Source organism: Porcisia hertigi, chromosome 36 (genome assembly GCF_017918235.1).
Source record: "Porcisia hertigi strain C119 chromosome 36, whole genome shotgun sequence".
Classification (NCBI taxonomy): Eukaryota; Euglenozoa; class Kinetoplastea; order Trypanosomatida; family Trypanosomatidae; genus Porcisia; species Porcisia hertigi.
Window position 1 is genome coordinate 1,376,505 of NC_090595.1, and position 16,882 is coordinate 1,393,386.

The window sequence follows — 16,882 nt, forward strand, 5'->3', positions numbered from 1 at the left end:
GGAAGCCTGCTTCACTAGCGGACCCCCAAAGACGACGCGACCAGAGCTATTAAATCTTGGCTGGGCGGCTGCTAGCCGTCACGTCTGCCCGGGCCCGCGCGCAGGACAAGGGAAGAACTGGTGGAAGACAGACAGGTAAGTGCAATCACCCCGTTCAACCACGAATCACTTCTTTTAGATCGTTCCGTGTCTTTGGTCACGCCGCGGCTCTTCGGGTCGCTATTAGCAGCAGAACAGAGAGTGGATGTGTGCTTTCGGGTTTGCCCGTAGGGCTGTTTGCAAGTCCACACAGAAACTTAAAGATGCGAGTTCACGTGTTTTCCAGACATACGGGCAATCGGTGAGGGGGTGGGGAGGAGGCTTGCGCCTCACCGATTGCCCAGGAGTGACCGGAAGGCGTGTATCAGTCTGACATACGTTAGTCGCCGCGTGCCCGTCGAATTGCCTTCACCTTCTCAACCACGGCATCTTTTCCATCCTCAATGTCTGTGGTGACTGCGTCGTGCGTGTTAGCTACTCTGGTCAAGAAAGAGTCCACCTCCTCTTCAAGTGCCGTCGCACGGACCTGTGCCGCTCGCACATCACGCGTCACCTCCTCGTACAGTTGCTCTAGACATGAAGCAGCATCCGCTGGCGCTGACGCGTGCGTGGAATGGAGCTGCTGCAGTGAAGACTGCAGCGAAGCCCTCTCCACCGTGGCACCAGAGGACCCCCAACCTTCTGTTTCCGGGGCCACGTTCATCGCATTCATGTTTCCGTTTTCACTTTATTTGTGGCTACAGCTGGTTCAAGACTGTGAATGCGATGCTCGCACTTGGTGGTTGTACAGAGAACAACAAGAAAAATGCGAGAGGGAAAGCGTGAAAGTCGTCAAGTCTCCGGGGGTATTGAACTGCAGTGCACAGGGTTAAGGGATGTGGGGGTCTGCCTGAACCCTGGCTTTCTCCTCAGTACCTTCCCTCCAACGCGCAAAGGTGGAGGCATGCTAGGGTTTTTTCTTTGAGTGGGGGATGTGTGTGCCCCGCGTCCGAGGAGAAACGACTGGCATTTTTTCTTCTGTTTCTTCGGTCCCCATCCCCTTCCTCTTCATTACCCGAGATATCTGTATTTCCTGATCCATGTCCTGTTACGGGCCGCAGTGGCTCCAGATTGACGCTTCAATTGCAGAGGAAGGGGGCATGCGGAGGCGATGAAGCGTCGATGACGACGGCAGAGAGAAGAGCTCCTCCCAGTAGAAATGAGGAGGGAGAGATGCATCCCAACAAGACACATCGAAGCGGCCGGAGGAGCTCTCCTTTTCATTCTCCCTCCCCGGTGCAGGTGTGCTCTCTCTCTCATTCCTATACGCGCTCGGAAATTACACCGCATGCAGGGTGCTGGCAACCTAGCTCCGTGTGCGAGACTTGGAGTAGTTATCCACGATGCGCTCTAGGTTTCGGAAGTGCTTCCGCTTTAGCATGTCAAAGTTTACAGCCCCCGTCTCGTCAATCGAAGTGGGGTCGTCACGGCGCAGGTACTCGGCAATGTTATCGATAAGCTGCTGTTCCTGCATCGATTCAATAACCCGAAAGAGCCGCTCAGCTTCCTCGACGGTGATGCGCTGATCGTCCTGGTACGCACGACGGATTCGGTCTAGCGCAGATCGGCACTTGCTTGCCTCAGCGGCCAAGAGCGAGTTAGCGCCGTTGAAGGCGATACAGTTCTTCCAGATGAGCTCCACGTCTTCCATTACCTGCAGGGCAGTGGAATAGGTGTCACCCTTGACAATGCCGTCGAGAATGTGCCGAAGGCTCATGGGCGACTTGACCACGTCGTAGTAGGTAAAGATTTCTTGCGACAATGCGTTGACCGGCTCGCGAAACCATACAGAACTCTCCTCTTCATTATACAGCGTGTAGATGCAGTGGTACAGCTCTGCCACCTCCGGGATGGTCTCTAGCGACTGACGATGGGCGTGCTTACCACTCGGCAACGGACGTGGGTGCTTCAAGGCACAATCAATATACTGTATCCAGTAATCGATTTTGCCCAGCGCATCACCGGGTTGGGACGTCATCATGAAGACTGCGGGTACTAGAAAGATGACAAGAAACAGCACCGACAAAACTCCCCTCTTTCCTTTCCGAGTTGGTGTGTGTGTGTGTGTGTGTGTGTGTGTGTGGAGTGTCTATGCTTATAGGTGCGGATTTGCAATGATGCACAACAAGGGGAGGTAGGGAGGGAGGGAGGGGGGAGGTGGTACCGTTGTTGATGCGGTAGAGGGGGGTGCGGGAGAGAGAGAGAAGGGGGAGGGGGGAAGGGAGGGCCTCCTTTCTAAAATTTTCTATTTGGCTCTATGGTCCCCCCGCCTCTGTAGCCTACCCAGCAAAACCAGGGAAGGAAAAACAACGCCACCGCTCAGACGACGAGGAGGCGAGTGTCACTACCCCCAGAGTTCCCCCAAAAGAAAATCAACAGCAAACGATGGCAGAAGTTGATGGGAGCAATTGCGGTGTGTGTGTGTGTGTTAGTGGGGAGGGGAAAGGGAGAGCAAAGTGGGCACATGCAAGCGGTTACGATGCCGGGGGTGCTGGTGTACGCCTTTCTGTCGTGCTTCAGCACAGCTTCCATAAACGAGGATAGAGATCGGTGCAGGGGGTACCGCGTAAAGAGAGGGGGGGATTCCTATCCGAGGAACACCGAGGATCACGCAGGGACGAGTCGAAAGGGTTGGGGGGAGGAGTGAGTGTACAGAGGCAGTGACTAGGAGGGAGCGCACTGGGCAAGTGGCACATCAAAAGGTAGATCTGTGGCAAGCAATCTTATTTTTGTACGCGAATAAGCGAGCAGGTTGGTCTTCGCTTGCGAGCTCTTGTGTGCCTGCTTGATCTAACGGTGCTGACAACTTTACCTCTGCTCGTCTCCGCATAGAAAAGACCGGGAGAAGCAAGAGGCACCCAACGTTGTCTCCTCATCGTTTGTTGTTAGCATTTCTCCCTGCTTGAAGAAGTAAAATATATACACATATACACATATATACATATATGTACATATATACATATTCTACTTTCAATAACGGGTTCCCTAATGCCACTCTCCATCACAGCAGCACTGTCCAAAGCAGATTATCTGTATCAATGCGGCAGCACACTCACTCAAAAAATGGTGAGGGGGAGGGAGGGCAAGAGAGAGAAAAGGGGGTACGAGATATGGCTGTAGAAGGAAAAGTTGCAGCCCATGTCTCTACGATACCTGGCCAGTGATTAGCGCCGCCGTAATCGTCATGTCCGCTTTGCTCCTCTCTCCCACGATTGCACACCCTTGCCTTCACCGGAAGTGTGTGGGGAATCCAGGCTCGTCTTGCTTGTCCGCCACCCGCACACGAAACCCGCGAAAGTTCAGTTGTGTCGCCTGCTGTTTGAGGTTTGTGGCGATAGACTTCTGCCACGGCGGGAGCGCCGTGTCAGGCACAAAGACCACTCCCTCAGCGTTCTTAGCCTCGAAGGCATCGAGATGACGACGGTTTTCAATCATCACACGGTCACTGGTGACAGGCTTGTAGGGCTCCCGCCGGTTCAGGGAGAGCATGTGCTTACTCGTGATCTTGGCCGCTTTTGCAAGTCGCTTGAGACCCATCTCTCTCTCTCTTTTGGCGGCGGTGGCGGCAGCCGTTGTATTGTGAAAAGTGCGTGTGGGTGTATTCGTTTATTCGCTTCGTTAGCATTCAGCGATGTAGGGGAAGGTGAGCCTCACGCGGCCAAGAGGCTGGGCACCTGCACCGTTGGTCGGGGGAGGAGAGGAGATCTCTCGCACCCGGACTAACGTTTTGGAGGCGGCGCTTTTATCCGTCAGTTAAATGGTCCGTCAAGTCGGTTGGCGAGTGAACCACCCATACTCGTGGCTATGATGAAAAAGAGGGGGCGAGTCAAGCACAGAATAGAATCAAGTATACAAAAAGCAAGAGGAGTGTGACGACTACACAAGGCGGATTAAAAAATCGCTTCCGACATGCGAACGGCTGCCCCCCTCCCAAACATACAAGCGTGGCGTAGCGGGGTTGGGGGAGGAATGGGGGGCTATCCTATTCCGTTCAACTCCTTTGGCTTGACCCTTCTCTCTCTTTTAATTTGGAGGTGGTGGTGGTGGTGGTGGGGGGGGGAAGGAGATTTTGCTTCGGTTGGCTAGAAACGTAGATATATTCCCTACAAATAAAAGAACGAAAGTCAGCCAACTACTTTCCGTTGTCGACGACGAACGGTCCACCGGCATCGACGCAGTGTCCCTGCTGGACACGGGATGCGTGTCCCTGAAGAGGGACGAGAAGCGGCGCGAGTTGTGGTGAGACGGTAGAGGTGGAATTAGAAATATAGTATGTGGAGGGAAAAGACGAAAGACGCAGAACAGACCAGATGCGGCGGCATCAGTACCTTCATCCTTCGTCTGCACGTTCAGTGCACTTGGAGTGGGGTCGACCGTTTAGGGTGCACTCGGGGTGTCTAAAGCCTTGCCCTCGTTCCGTGATTGTCACTGCTCTGGTCTTGGGGTCAGAGGACGCGGGAAAAAGAGGGGGGAGGTGGGCGGGGAGCCAAGGCTCCCTTGCTTCGCTCCCCACCCCCCCCCTTTTCTCCAGACCGCGGGCACGCAGAGGCGCACGAAGAAGACATACTCACCAGAACTTTTTTCTGGGCTCCTGTGTCCCAGCGAGAGGGGGAGGAGGGGGGGGGGCGCATATCCTGAGCCTCTCCTCACTTCACACACACACACACACACACACAGCTTTTTTTTCTTACCCTGTTTGTATCTTCGACTGCATCTGCGAGAGTACGTGAGCACAGAGAGATGAAAATCGGAGCGATGAAGAGTATGTGTGAACACGCGGAAAGAAAAAAGAGGGAAGAAACCTATTTTCCCGTATTCAGTTGTGAGGGAGCCCGCTAAAGAGGTGGACTCTGGGTTATAAGCGCAGCGCTCTGCTACTCTTGGCTCGAAGGCAAGCTCTGCTTTTGTTGGTCTGCTGCAGCTGCCGGGGCCGTCTTCGCAGTCGGGGGCTTCACGAGGGAGCGACTAGAGCCACGGCCGATGCACATGGCTGTAAAGAAAACACCAGGTAGTGCGAGGAGGTGAAGAAGCATCATGTCCGCTGATGGGAAACAGCTGAACGGGTGCTTCACAACGTACTGAGTCTCCTCCCCGAGGCGAGCTATGCGATATTTGACTAGCTTTGATTGTAACAGCAAGAAATCGGAGCTGAGCATACTGGCCAAGTCCGTGTTCTCGGCTTTGGAAGCCGCCAATGTCTCATGGAAGGGCTTGGCCTGGCCAGGCTCCTTGAGGAAAGCGCTAACAGCGCGTCGCATCAAGGACGAGGAGTGACGAAACATAATTTTTGTATGCGTTCGCTCCCCGTCTCGGTTTCTGTGAACGGCAGTGCCAGATGTGTTCCTTCGGTGCTGATGATATGTACTACTCTGCACGAGCACGAGAGGGGGGAGAGAAAAATGATGCGCGAGAAAAGCAATGTTCGTTTCGCGAGTGTGTGTGTGTGTGTGTGTGTACATCAGGTCAGCACAAGGTCGGAAGGTTGAGAGAAGCAGGACGAGAAGCGATGTGGCGAGTCGCACAGGAAGCATAAGCGGGCTTGAATATGATCCGACCATGAATCGTGTAAAGATTACTAAGCGAAAAACGAAGGAGGGGCGCGAGTGAAAAGCACTGAGCTACGCGATGTTGCGGTAGAGCGACAGAACTTTTCGCCCTCACCCACCAGGCTTCCTGATGACGTGATAGCGGAGGCGAGGCGAGGCGCGCCAAATCAAGGAGATGTGAAGATGTTTCACCACCACCATCCCCTGGTGTTTACTAGCCGTGCCCGAAGCCATGCGCATACACACACACACACACACACACACACACACAGCGCCATTGTTGCTACGTGTCGTGGCGGGAGGCATACGCAAGCGCTTCTTTCTTTCTTCTTTGCGGGGGTGAGTATGTTCGAAATTAGGCGCTGAGCATGGGAAGCGAAAGGCAAAGCAACGCACAGCCTGGAAAACGAAAATAAATGAGCGAGAGAAGAGCAAAAGAAAAACGAAACATAACATCGTACGGAAAGACGTCGAACCAGAGAGAGAGAGACTTCCCCTGCACGAGTGCACCGAGTGCCTCTCTCACTAACACATGAGCAAGCACACACACACACAGTCCGCACACTTTCTATTCACGCACATCGAATTTAAATCGAAATTTGGCTCAAGAAAGGGAGGGAGGGGAGGGGGGGGGCACCCGCGCGCATGAGAATTCACTGACCACACTACTCACCGCTGTATCTGCACGAGCTCGCAGGAGTACTTACTGACACAGAGAGAGGGAAGGGGGCGAGGGGAGAAGCAGAGCTCTTTGGGTTCATGTTACGGCTCTCGCTTAGTTCTTGGCGGCAAACGCCGCGATGCGCTCGCGGCGAGCTTTCAGCGCAGCCTTCTGGTTGTGCTTGCGCACACGGCGAGCGTTCACCAACGCAGGGAGCCAGCTACCACGCTTGGAGTTATGGAGAAACAGGGGCATGGGGCCCTTGATCCCATTGCGGTGGTTCTTCTTCGACTGGTTGTGGTTAGTGTGGTTCTTCGACTTGGCCATCTTGAATGAGCTAAATCCGTAGAGGCTATGGCATTGTAAATTCAAAGGGCAGCAGTCGGTGGGATTGGGAAAAATATATGGCGTGTGCATATATATATATGTGTATATATTGTTGTTGTTGAGGGGGGGGGGAGGAGGAGGATTCATGAAGTGCAGCAATGGAGGTGGCACATGCCGGTGTTGAGGTCAGACGACGGGCAGAGGGGAAAAGGTGCGTTAGAGCAGAAAATATAAAAGAACGAGGGCGGCAGATGGGCAGAGCATACCTTCATGACTTCACCCCCCCCCACACACACACACACACTCGCGTGCGCAAACATGTATGCATTACACAGCGTGTCGGCTCATAAAGTAGCTGGTCACTAGCAGAGGCTGGGAAAAGGGCTCACGGAACGCACTTGTGGGCTCTTTGCTTTTCTTCGACCAACTAAACAAGCATATCCTTACGACTTGCGCACACGGAGGGGGGGGGGGGAAGCGGAGAGTGCCTATTCGCTCTGCAGAGCCATATAATGCCATAAGCACACATCCACACAAAATGTGTATCTGCACATATCCATGTATACGCATGTATGTACGTATATACATACACCACGCCAGGTGTGTGTGTGCGTGTGTGCGTGTGTGCGAGCTTTTCTTCCGTTTGCTCCATGTTTCGTACAATTCCCACACGTGAAAGAACTAAAACAGCCACCACACAAAAAAAGGGGGGAAAGAAAAAGAACGCCGCCTCACAGGCGCACAGCGTGAGACATGACCACCGAGTGCAACAACACCGACAGCAGTAGCAGCAGCAGCAGCAGCAGCGGATAAAACAATCGGGGAAAATCGTCAGATTGGGGGTGGGGAGGGATTCACTTCCTCATCCATCCCCTCTTCCCCCCCAGCCCGCCTTGTTTTCTTTTTGCTGCTGCTGCTGCCGCTGCTACTGCTGCTGTTACAGATAGAACCACTTCCCTCGCCTCAAATGAGCGATCGAAAACACCTGAGGACGAAAACAAAAGGGATAACGGGGTTGCGGAGCGGCAACCCAGGAGACAGGGGTGCACACACGCACGCACATGAGCCCAAGACACAGGATCGTGTGCGGCGGTGTCATCGGATGCGCGGTACCTACTCTGCTCACCCTTCCACCCCCTTCCCGTCTTGTGTTTCAGATACTCAAGCTAACAAGAAGCAAGAGAGGCGACAGAAAAGGAGAGGAGGGGACAAGACATGGCGTGCAGGTTAGTCTGTGAGCACTTTACTTCTTTGCCCCTTCGGCTCTCGCTTAGTTCTTGGCGGCAAACGCCGCGATGCGCTCGCGGCGTGCCTTCAGCGCAGCCTTCTGGTTGTGCTTGCGCACACGGCGAGCGTTCACCAACGCAGGGAGCCAGCTACCACGCTTGGAGTTATGGAGAAACAGGGGCATGGGGCCCTTGATCCCATTGCGGTGGTTCTTCTTCGACTGGTTGTGGTTAGTGTGGTTCTTCGACTTGGCCATGGCTACAGGCTGATGCTAACGTGTGTGTGGCTGGAGTTCGAGCCGAGGAAGGGAAGCATATGGGATACACAGTGCGCGCGTGTGTGTCACAGGGTGACGAAAGCAAGCAGGGGGAGGGAGGAGGTGGGGGAGGGGGAAAAGTAGAGCAAAAATACGTGCATCTTTTTTTTCTTTTTGTGTGCGTGTGCGTGTGTGTAAAGCTTCTACCTCCATCGGCTCTGGCATAAAGAGAAGCACAGACGACGAAGTACATCAAGTGGTTCCCTCCCATGGTAGTTGGCGCTGCGCATGTGCATGGCCACTCCTGTGGTTGACCTCCCCCCCCCACCCCTCTCCCCTGTTCGTTTGCATTCGTATGGATAGAGAGGCGATTACACAACACGAGCTCCAAGGCAAATGTTGCCCACAAACACCGCGTAGGGAGGGAGGGAGGGAGAGGAGGAGGGGAAGCACACGGTAAGCGTATTCCACGAGAATGCGCGATGCAGGGTCAAGCTTAAAAGGGGGAGATAGTTGCAAGACAAAGCGTGTGTGTGTGTGTGTGTGTGTGTGCGGGCTGGGAGTAAGGGGAGGGGGGATCAGGTCAGGTCAGGGCAAGTGAGGGAGAAACCAAGGAATATTGAGATGCGACAGCTCCACCAGCGCGATGCAATTGAGAGACGAGACTTCCTTCAACCACACCCGAAAGCTACCGCGAACCCAACCACACGGGGATCGCGAACGTTTGGACGACTGAGCGTAACTGCTCTCCCGTCGTACATCAGTGGTGCTCCAGCGACTTGAGACTTTTGCGCTTTGCCATCGCGTCGACGATTCCCGTCAGGAAGGGCCGCATGTGATAGCCAAGGGTCCCGGCAGTCGTCATGATGATCTCAGCATCGTCGCACAAGACGCCATTCATGCATTGACGAGCGCACACAGCAGGTGAGACGCCACGACGCTGATTGCCACCGAGGGGCTTGCCGTCGTTTGTGAGTACACGACTGTGAAAGTCTGTATCTACGTATCCGGGGCAGCAAATGGCGATACGCACTTCTGTTTCACCACGCAGCGCGTTCATAAATCCCTGTATGGCGTGCTTTGACGCCGTGTAGGCGCTCCTCAAGATAGAGGGCAGCACGCCAGCCAGGGAGGAAATCACTACAACGCGACTGGGCGAGGTCGACGAGTGGTTTCGTGTGAGCTGCGGAAGGAAAACCTGCAGTAAGCGCACATTCGCGAAGTAGTTGATGTTCATCATGTCGTGGCATATTTGTTGAAAGGCAGGCTCCGTCGTAAAGGGTGCAATAGCACCAGCCCCTGCGTTTAGTACAAGGTACTTGAGTGGCGGGGCCACGCTGCCCCCTGTGATCTTGTAGAGGCGAGCGTACTCTCTGCGCACGCGCTCAGTGCCCTCCACACTACTGATGTCAGCTTGAATGTACTCCACCCGCGGTGCGCCGGCCTCCAGGCACGTCTGCGCCGCCGCCTTCAGAGCCGCTTCGTTTCGGCCCACCAGGACAATCTCGCACCGAGCACGGGCGAAGATCTTAGCGAGCTCCAGTCCCAGTCCCGAGTTACCTCCGGTGATGAGGGCTACAGCGCCTGCTTGCAGTCGCTGTCGGCTGACTCGGCGGTACACATAGCGGCTGAGGAAAACCACAGCGAGGGAGAGAAGAGCAGCACAACTACCGCGCAACATTATTTTGATGTGTAGAGCAAGTCAAACGCGATCTTTCTTTGACAAGTTACGTCAAGGGCCTGCGCTTCTTGATTGACCACGGCTACGTATACAACTCGGGGAGGGGAGGGAGGCGTTGAAGAGCCCATATGAGGTGTAGAGAGGGGAGGGGGGGGAGGGGGAGGGGGGGGGTGCAAGCAAACCACAACAAAAAAAAAGCATTCACGAGCACAGAGCAGAAGATCGTGGGAAATGAAGAGCGGTTCCACACTGGCCAAGGGGGAGCTCAAGGCACCACCACCACCACCATCCGCTGTCTGCGTGTGGGACAGTACGTGTTTGTAGCTGGTTTCTTGTCGGAGTCGACCGTCTCTGCCGCGCTGCAACGCACATCACAGAGAAGCAGAGTAAGCGTACATCTCGGTCAAGGAAAAGCCGTACACTGCGGAAAGAGAGGATCAGGGGGCGGGGGGGGGGGGCGAGGTAGTAGTGTTGAACGCCTGGAAATGAGGGAAGGGGGGGATTCCTAGCCCTCCTCCTCCACACACACACACACACACACAATCCCACAGAAAGAGCAAGAGCGAAAAAAAAAACAAAGAGAGAGCATGAAATCCCTTGAAAGTACAAAGAAAACGTACAGCAAACGGCACATACACCCAAACAACGGAGGTACAGACACGATTAATCGATAATAACCTGAGCAGCTTACGCATACACACACACACACACAGAGAGAGAGAGAAAAAAAAAGAACAGAGAGAGAGAGCTAGAGACGCATGGGAGGAGGGAAAGCCCCATGGAAGCAGCAAAACACGCGACACATACATCTCTTGAAGGATGACACCTAAACACGTGTGCATCAAGCGCCTCAGATACCATTCGTGCCAACAAACCGTTAAACAGACGACACGGCTAAGCTCGAGGTAAGAGAGGTGACTGGTCGCTCCTGCCCCGTGCGGCGGTACAACTGGATCTCCTGATGCTTGAAGTACCGCTTTCCCTCTCGACTCACCAGCACCAGGTTGAGGAAGTAACGCACGCTAAATATCTTCTCAACCGTGTACGTCGGCGTCAGGCGTGGCACCGACTTGAGGTAGAGACGAATGGGAATCACTTCTTCCACGATGGGGGTTCCATCCATGATCTCAAATTTCTGCAGTGTCTCCGACTCCATCGTTTCCCCTGGCTGACCAGGCGCTAGAAACTCTTTGCGCACGAGCCCCACCTCACCATACGAGATCTCCATGTCTGCTACCTTGTACGCAACCTTGCCCAAAACCCTTTCAGTCAAGTGGAAGATTTTCTTGTCGTAGAGAAACTCAATGTGAAGGAGGCTGGCCACGCCGACATTCATTGAAATAGACTCCGAACCGAAGCACGTCTCGCGGAAGTAGTTCATGCGCGTTGACGCATCAGGTTGCGAGGCGCTCAGCTCCGTGTCGACGCGGTGCACCCAAACCTTCTCCTTCACGCTCGGACTCTTAATGCGCTGCTTCACCGTTGCTTGTACAAAGTACTCAACCTTGGCGTAGATGCCGTGGTACGACTCATGCTCCTTTGGTGCGGAGAAAACAAACTCGAACGGGGTCGGCTGTGTCAGCGTGTCTGGCTCGAATTGGCGTTCCTGCCTTAGGAAAACAACACGCGACTCGGCATCGCGAAACGTGCTGACGACACCGATCAGCTCGACCACTACACCCTGATGTGAGTAGGAAGATCCGTTCGGCGTCAGCATCACGCATCCCTTGACGGGCTCCTTCCATGAGTAGAGTGGAAAGCGCTCACTTACATTGCCGTAAATATCTGCTACTTTGATCGTGTCCTCATGCGTTTTGCCCTCCAGAACGATGTTGAGCTCGCAGAAGGCGATGCCTCGAAGAAGTCGGCTGAATAAAGAAGGGGATTGCTGCTCCTTCTCTGGTGGGAATTCATCGCGGAGCATTGATGCGCAGGGCGCACTCTACTCTACCCGCTATAATGTGTGCTAGGAAGACGAAGCAGCACACACACACACACACACACGCACACGGGCGCTACGTTAGAGGAGGTTCTTCTGCAAAGCAAAACTACTTCCTTTGGCGATGAGTGTGTCTACCCCGTCTGACGCGCGCGCTACAAAACTCTTGAGAAGGAGAGGAGGTGGGGGAAGGTGGTAGACAGCAGCGGACACATGCGCATACACCTATCTGCCCCCCATGCCCGCACAACACAGATAGAGAAACGAAGAGAGAGCAGCCTCGAGAAAAAAGGGGGAAGAGTGTGGGGGTGGTTTGTGGTGTCCCATGAATAAATCGAGATGGCGGCGCACAGTAGAGATGATAAAGGGGTTGAAAGATGAGCAACGAGGCCGGTAGGCGGCAAGGTGATTCAAAGAAACACACACACACACATACTTTTTTTCGGTGGGGTGAGGAGATCGTCCCTCTCTATTCAGCCCGAGTGCCACAGTGGCCCACCAAGCAGGTGTGCACACAAACAAGAGTGTTACTCGTACATGCTCATTCTTGCTCACCAGCCTTCTGTTGAAGCTGCTCTGGTGCATATGTGGACTCTCCTCGCTCAAGAACAAATGGGGGAGGGTGAGGGGCAGAGCAGAGCAGGGGGGAGGAGAGGAGGAAACGGCAACGGAGGGAGCCGCTACCTTGGCAAAGGTCCAATGTGCAAGTGTGTGGACACATACCAACGAAGAGGGGGGAGAAGAGTCAAACTTCTGGGACAGGATACGGTATTGGAAAAAGAGCCACAAGTGCAGTTGAGAAACATCCAAAAGACACTTAGGTATAACCCTCAGTTGCGGCTTGGAGGAAGGGTGGGTGGGGGGGAGGGGGGGCGGCGCTGATACTTTGAAGAAACTTTTGATTTGGTGAGAGAGAGGGGACTAAGACTTTCGGGCAGCAGGCATGTGTTTGCGTGTATATAAAGAGCCCCCCTTTCCCAGAGTGTTTGTGTGTACAGTAGGAGGAGGGGAGGAGGGGTCAATGTGATGTGTCCCCGCCCCCCCCCCTGCGCCTGCATGCAGGCTAAGTCAAAGAGGTACAGTGAAATCAAAGAGCAGACGAAGAAGCGAAAAGAAAAACACGAAAAAAAAAATTTGCGCTAAGGTCCATATCTTTTTCATTCACCGCAGGTGAACAAAGGATTATCGATGTCACCCCCAGGAACATCCGCCTCATCCTCCTCACCACCACCACCAGTGTGCTGCATCCACTGGCTCGCTGCGACAGCTGACAGTCATCATGTCACACACACACACACACACAGTGTGAGATGCTGACGATTTCAGGAAATCGACTGAGTAACGACATCATCATCAGAGGAAATCCCTGTAGCTCTGAGCCTTGTCCTCTGGCCTTTGCAGCCGCCCGTCTCTCTATTCCATAACTGTGTGACGGCGACAGCCAGAGCGAACAAATCAGACGGCGAATGCCTGGCCAAGAGATTGTAGAAGCTCACAGTTTGGCCTTTGCGCTCGGCGAGCAGCTGTGCACTGTTGTCCGTCGCCATATCACAGCCGCTTTGAGACTGCGCATGAGGGCTTTGAGGCAGCACGCCTCCGCTGACTGATCCCTCAAAACGGGGTACACTCGATTTGCCCTTCGCCGACGAGGAGCCGCCTAAGTGCGTGGAGGTCAACAAGGACGCCCGCCGGCTGTCACTCCGTGCCTTCTCTGGTGGAGCACCGCTGCTGCTCCGCTGTGTCGGCACCACCGGCGTTGCCTTTGAGAAGAGTGGAAAGGGCAGTGTAGATTTGGGCCACAAGCGCTTCGTCACACCCTCGCCGTACAACACCCAATCCTCCTTCCTACCACAACTGGCGGTGTCAGGGTGCGGGACCACCACGCCGAGTCTTGTACGCTGGCCTTCAAGATAGTGCCGCTTGCTCTTTTCCGTATGGATCGCGGCGTCTCCGACGACGTTGTAAATAGTCAGCCGTGTTCGGAGGCGGCTCTTGCGCAGCAGGTAGCGAGCACGGCGATGGGCATTACACACAATGAGATGGTCGTGGATCATGTGACCAGCCTCACTCAACAGCTCACCCGCTCTCACTCCCATGCCACATTTCGGGCAGCCATCGTCGACAGGAAACTGCTGAGAGGTCGAGAGGGGAGGGGGAAACCGCCGAGACACGGATTCGTCGTCATTCATGGCAGGGGCGTACAGTAAACCATATCGGAAGCAACCGACCCAATGCGGTCCACAGTAGCCAACGATGCTACCATCGGCCAAGTACGTAAGCGAGATTGTCAGCATCGGTAACCCCACCTTCGGCTGAGCTGCCGGCCTCACGTCGGCTGCAGAATAAGTCGGCACCAACTCGCGCGAAGAACCAGGTCCAGCGCACTTTGCCATGCCGTCGTTGATGGGAGTCATAGGCGCTTCCCCGCAGCCAGTGTACTCATCGGGGCTGAGGGAGGGGCTGAGCGAGATGTTGGCCGCGTGTGTCTTCTCAAGCCAAGCAGTTACGGCACCGGGCATGCCGACAACCACCCGTTTCCGCCTCTCAACCTCACTACCCCATGTGAAGAGTTCGTGGTCTTTGATGGTCTCGAAAGAAGTGCCAGACGTTATCGCTGAGTCGACGCTACACATCGTGAGTGTCTCCAGGTTCACCAGGCTCGTGCTCTGGTCCACCTCCATGGAAGGCCCTAGAGTGACTGATGCAGCCGCGGTGGCAGACTCGGGGTGAACTTGACTGTTGAGACCACTCTGGATGGAGTACACTTCAGCGTCCACGATCAGCTGTAGCACATTTGTAGAACCGGTTCCACCGAACGAGGGGTGCACCTGATCGGCTGTCATGTGCTCCTGGAGCGCGCCAAGAGTTGGAGGACCGCTCTCGAAGTTGATCTTGGCCTGCACACGCACATCCACCAACGGCCGCAGCACCTTCCAGGCGGTCGACACGGCCCACCCCGTGTTGAAGATCAGCAAACGGCGCATGATCTCAGGGTAGGCAACCTGGAGTAGATTCATGACACTCTTGAGAAACGACAGCGTTGCCTTGTTCACGACAGACATGGTGACACCCCCCAAATCAATCACGCACGTGCAGCGGTCCACCTTCCGCTGGAGGCAGACGTAGCGACACATCTCCATCGAGCGGAGCTGATAGCGTAGCAGTTGGTCATTGGTGAACATCTTCATAGCCGCAAAGAGCTTGTTGGCGTCCGGCGAAAGCCATAGCACGGGGAAACCTTCCTTGTCGATTCCGTAGATGGGGCACGGCACGTTATTGTGCAGGGGTGAATGTATCGAGCAAATGGTGGGGTGAAGTTGCTCCCCAATGATGCTGTCAAGATGATCCAACTTACGCATTTCTATATACCTGCGCAAACCCTTCTCCGCCGCGGTGACGTTCCAGTGCTTACCAATCAGAAATCGATACATGAGGTCGCAGTCGCTCACCTTGTACACATCTTTGAATGGGAGGAGGTCACGCAACCGCATAAAGAGTTCGCGGTTTTTTTCACGCTGCGTAGCTGTAAACACGATGGGACCGCTGCTTTTCTGCGCGTCAAAGTCTCTCTCGTATTGCGCCTCCCAGTTGATTGGCGTGGTGGTCACCGCGCTGGCTGACGCCTCGCCTGGTATGGAGGCAGGCATATTTGCTGGACAGCGTAGTTGCCTCCGTTTTCTTATCCTTTTGGGTTTGTATGTTTGCTGCTCGTACCTGCGAGAGGAGGGTAGAGCGGGGGTGAACCGCACCTGTACAGCTTTAGGTAGGTAGCAGTGCCAGGCACAGCTGCGGTAGACCATGCAAGCATGCACGTAGACGTACGCAGGGCCGTAAAATAGGATGGAACGGTAGAGCGCGACGGGTGACAGACTTAGTGATGCATAGGTGCGGGAGAAGGTGGGGCGAAGAGACGTTCAGGTGGATCGGAAATAGTGCGCGACACATGAGAGGCGGCAGGGAGGTGAAAGTCAAAGAACAACAACACCCCAAAGAAAAAAGATTAACGCCACCGAAGGGGTTCGCGCTCCACCCCCGCCCATCACCATCATGTGCAGCAACCTCTTCAGCAGATTAGCACAAGTGAGCTTCGTTTCGTGCTTATATGGTGGTGCATGTCAATGCATACCCATGAGTCCTCGGTGTGTGATGTATGTTGTGTGTGTGTGGGGGGGGGGGGGGGGTTGTGTGTAGATTCGATGAGAAGCAATGAGGATACTTCAGCCACTCGTTTTCAAGCCAAAACCTAAACAACATCAAAACCCACAAAGGGGTAGCGGAAAGGCCTTGCGGCCGAGATGTAAACCTTGACCGCTCCCCTTCTCCTGGCTGACAATCATTCCAATCAAAGTACACTCAAGAGCAATCTGTGGATCTGTATGACAGTTGGCGTCGGCTCAGAAAAGAAACCCCCTAGGCCGCATTGCGCTTCCCTGTGCACTAGCTTGCGCGTGTCTGCACAGGATACCCAACGAGGCCCCAAATCCACATTTTCTCTCCCCCACGCGCGTGCTCGTGCTGCTCCACAGGCTCCAGTGAAAGCAGCCGTACTTGCATGACACACGCGAGACAAAACGCAACACCGTCGAAGAGCTCGACAAGTATGTACGCATACAAGTGCACGGCTCGTTTGCTCTCTCATGCACAAACGGCTGGTGGGTTGTACCAAAGATAGGAAAGGGAGCTCCGGCTAGTATACCATCCCCCCCTCTTGTCTGTTCCTACAAGACGCGCTGCGTGTTTGGCGCCAGAGGCGAACTGCGGTGGGCCGCATGGCCTCATTTGAGTGGGCTGCGCTCAGGATCGTTCTCGGTTGCGGAGGTGGTGATGTCGGTCCTACGAGCAACGGGTGGCGTAGGTGGGTACCGGATGCGCTCCTGTGACAAGTTGGACAGCTCCAAGTCAGGCCCTTCAGAGTGCTCGTACCTTCAATGAGTTCCCATGTTTCACGCTCGGTTACTCCAAGTCCCTGCACTCCTGCAAGACAGTGTGTTTTTGAGGCGCACTGTCGTCATGACGAGGTTCTCTGTGGTGAACCAACCCACATGGCCGTACGCGGCAACGAAAAACACAGACCTCAGACCCATGAACATATGTGCACCTCGGGACCTACTGGCTTGGACCTCTTCTTGCCTTCCTCGCACATCCCCACTACTTCTCTGGAGGGGGG

The 16,882-nt window shown here is 54.7% G+C and overlaps 9 protein-coding genes across 9 annotated transcripts; all 9 read right to left on the minus strand.

Annotated features, from left to right (window-relative positions):
- Nucleotides 1-418: 418 nt before the first annotated feature.
- Nucleotides 419-751, minus strand: JKF63_00342 (uncharacterized protein; the record flags this gene model as incomplete). Its single annotated transcript, XM_067896394.1, has 1 exon — nt 419-751. The coding sequence occupies one exon, from the start codon at nt 749-751 to the stop codon at nt 419-421; it is 333 nt and encodes a 110-aa protein (XP_067752551.1).
- Nucleotides 752-1,384: 633 nt separating this feature from the next.
- On the minus strand, nt 1,385-2,059 carry JKF63_00343 (uncharacterized protein; the record flags this gene model as incomplete). The annotated part of the gene is made up of 1 exon (XM_067896395.1): nt 1,385-2,059. The coding sequence occupies one exon, from the start codon at nt 2,057-2,059 to the stop codon at nt 1,385-1,387; it is 675 nt and encodes a 224-aa protein (XP_067752552.1).
- Nucleotides 2,060-3,306: 1,247 nt separating this feature from the next.
- On the minus strand, nt 3,307-3,615 carry JKF63_00344 (uncharacterized protein; the record flags this gene model as incomplete). Its single annotated transcript, XM_067896396.1, has 1 exon — nt 3,307-3,615. One exon carries the CDS (start codon nt 3,613-3,615, stop codon nt 3,307-3,309), a length of 309 nt encoding a protein of 102 aa, XP_067752553.1.
- A 1,337-nt stretch (nt 3,616-4,952) lies between these two features.
- JKF63_00345 (uncharacterized protein) lies at nt 4,953-5,537 on the minus strand (the record flags this gene model as incomplete). Its single annotated transcript, XM_067896397.1, has 1 exon — nt 4,953-5,537. The coding sequence occupies one exon, from the start codon at nt 5,535-5,537 to the stop codon at nt 4,953-4,955; it is 585 nt and encodes a 194-aa protein (XP_067752554.1).
- Nucleotides 5,538-6,399: 862 nt separating this feature from the next.
- Nucleotides 6,400-6,612, minus strand: JKF63_00346 (uncharacterized protein; the record flags this gene model as incomplete). The annotated part of the gene is made up of 1 exon (XM_067896398.1): nt 6,400-6,612. One exon carries the CDS (start codon nt 6,610-6,612, stop codon nt 6,400-6,402), a length of 213 nt encoding a protein of 70 aa, XP_067752555.1.
- Nucleotides 6,613-7,882: 1,270 nt separating this feature from the next.
- Nucleotides 7,883-8,095, minus strand: JKF63_00347 (uncharacterized protein; the record flags this gene model as incomplete). Its single annotated transcript, XM_067896399.1, has 1 exon — nt 7,883-8,095. One exon carries the CDS (start codon nt 8,093-8,095, stop codon nt 7,883-7,885), a length of 213 nt encoding a protein of 70 aa, XP_067752556.1.
- Nucleotides 8,096-8,855: 760 nt separating this feature from the next.
- JKF63_00348 (uncharacterized protein) lies at nt 8,856-9,776 on the minus strand (the record flags this gene model as incomplete). Its single annotated transcript, XM_067896400.1, has 1 exon — nt 8,856-9,776. One exon carries the CDS (start codon nt 9,774-9,776, stop codon nt 8,856-8,858), a length of 921 nt encoding a protein of 306 aa, XP_067752557.1.
- Nucleotides 9,777-10,653: 877 nt separating this feature from the next.
- On the minus strand, nt 10,654-11,700 carry JKF63_00349 (uncharacterized protein; the record flags this gene model as incomplete). Its single annotated transcript, XM_067896401.1, has 1 exon — nt 10,654-11,700. The coding sequence occupies one exon, from the start codon at nt 11,698-11,700 to the stop codon at nt 10,654-10,656; it is 1,047 nt and encodes a 348-aa protein (XP_067752558.1).
- Nucleotides 11,701-13,037: 1,337 nt separating this feature from the next.
- JKF63_00350 (uncharacterized protein) lies at nt 13,038-15,362 on the minus strand (the record flags this gene model as incomplete). Its single annotated transcript, XM_067896402.1, has 1 exon — nt 13,038-15,362. The coding sequence occupies one exon, from the start codon at nt 15,360-15,362 to the stop codon at nt 13,038-13,040; it is 2,325 nt and encodes a 774-aa protein (XP_067752559.1).
- Between the last annotated feature and the right edge of the window lie 1,520 nt (nt 15,363-16,882).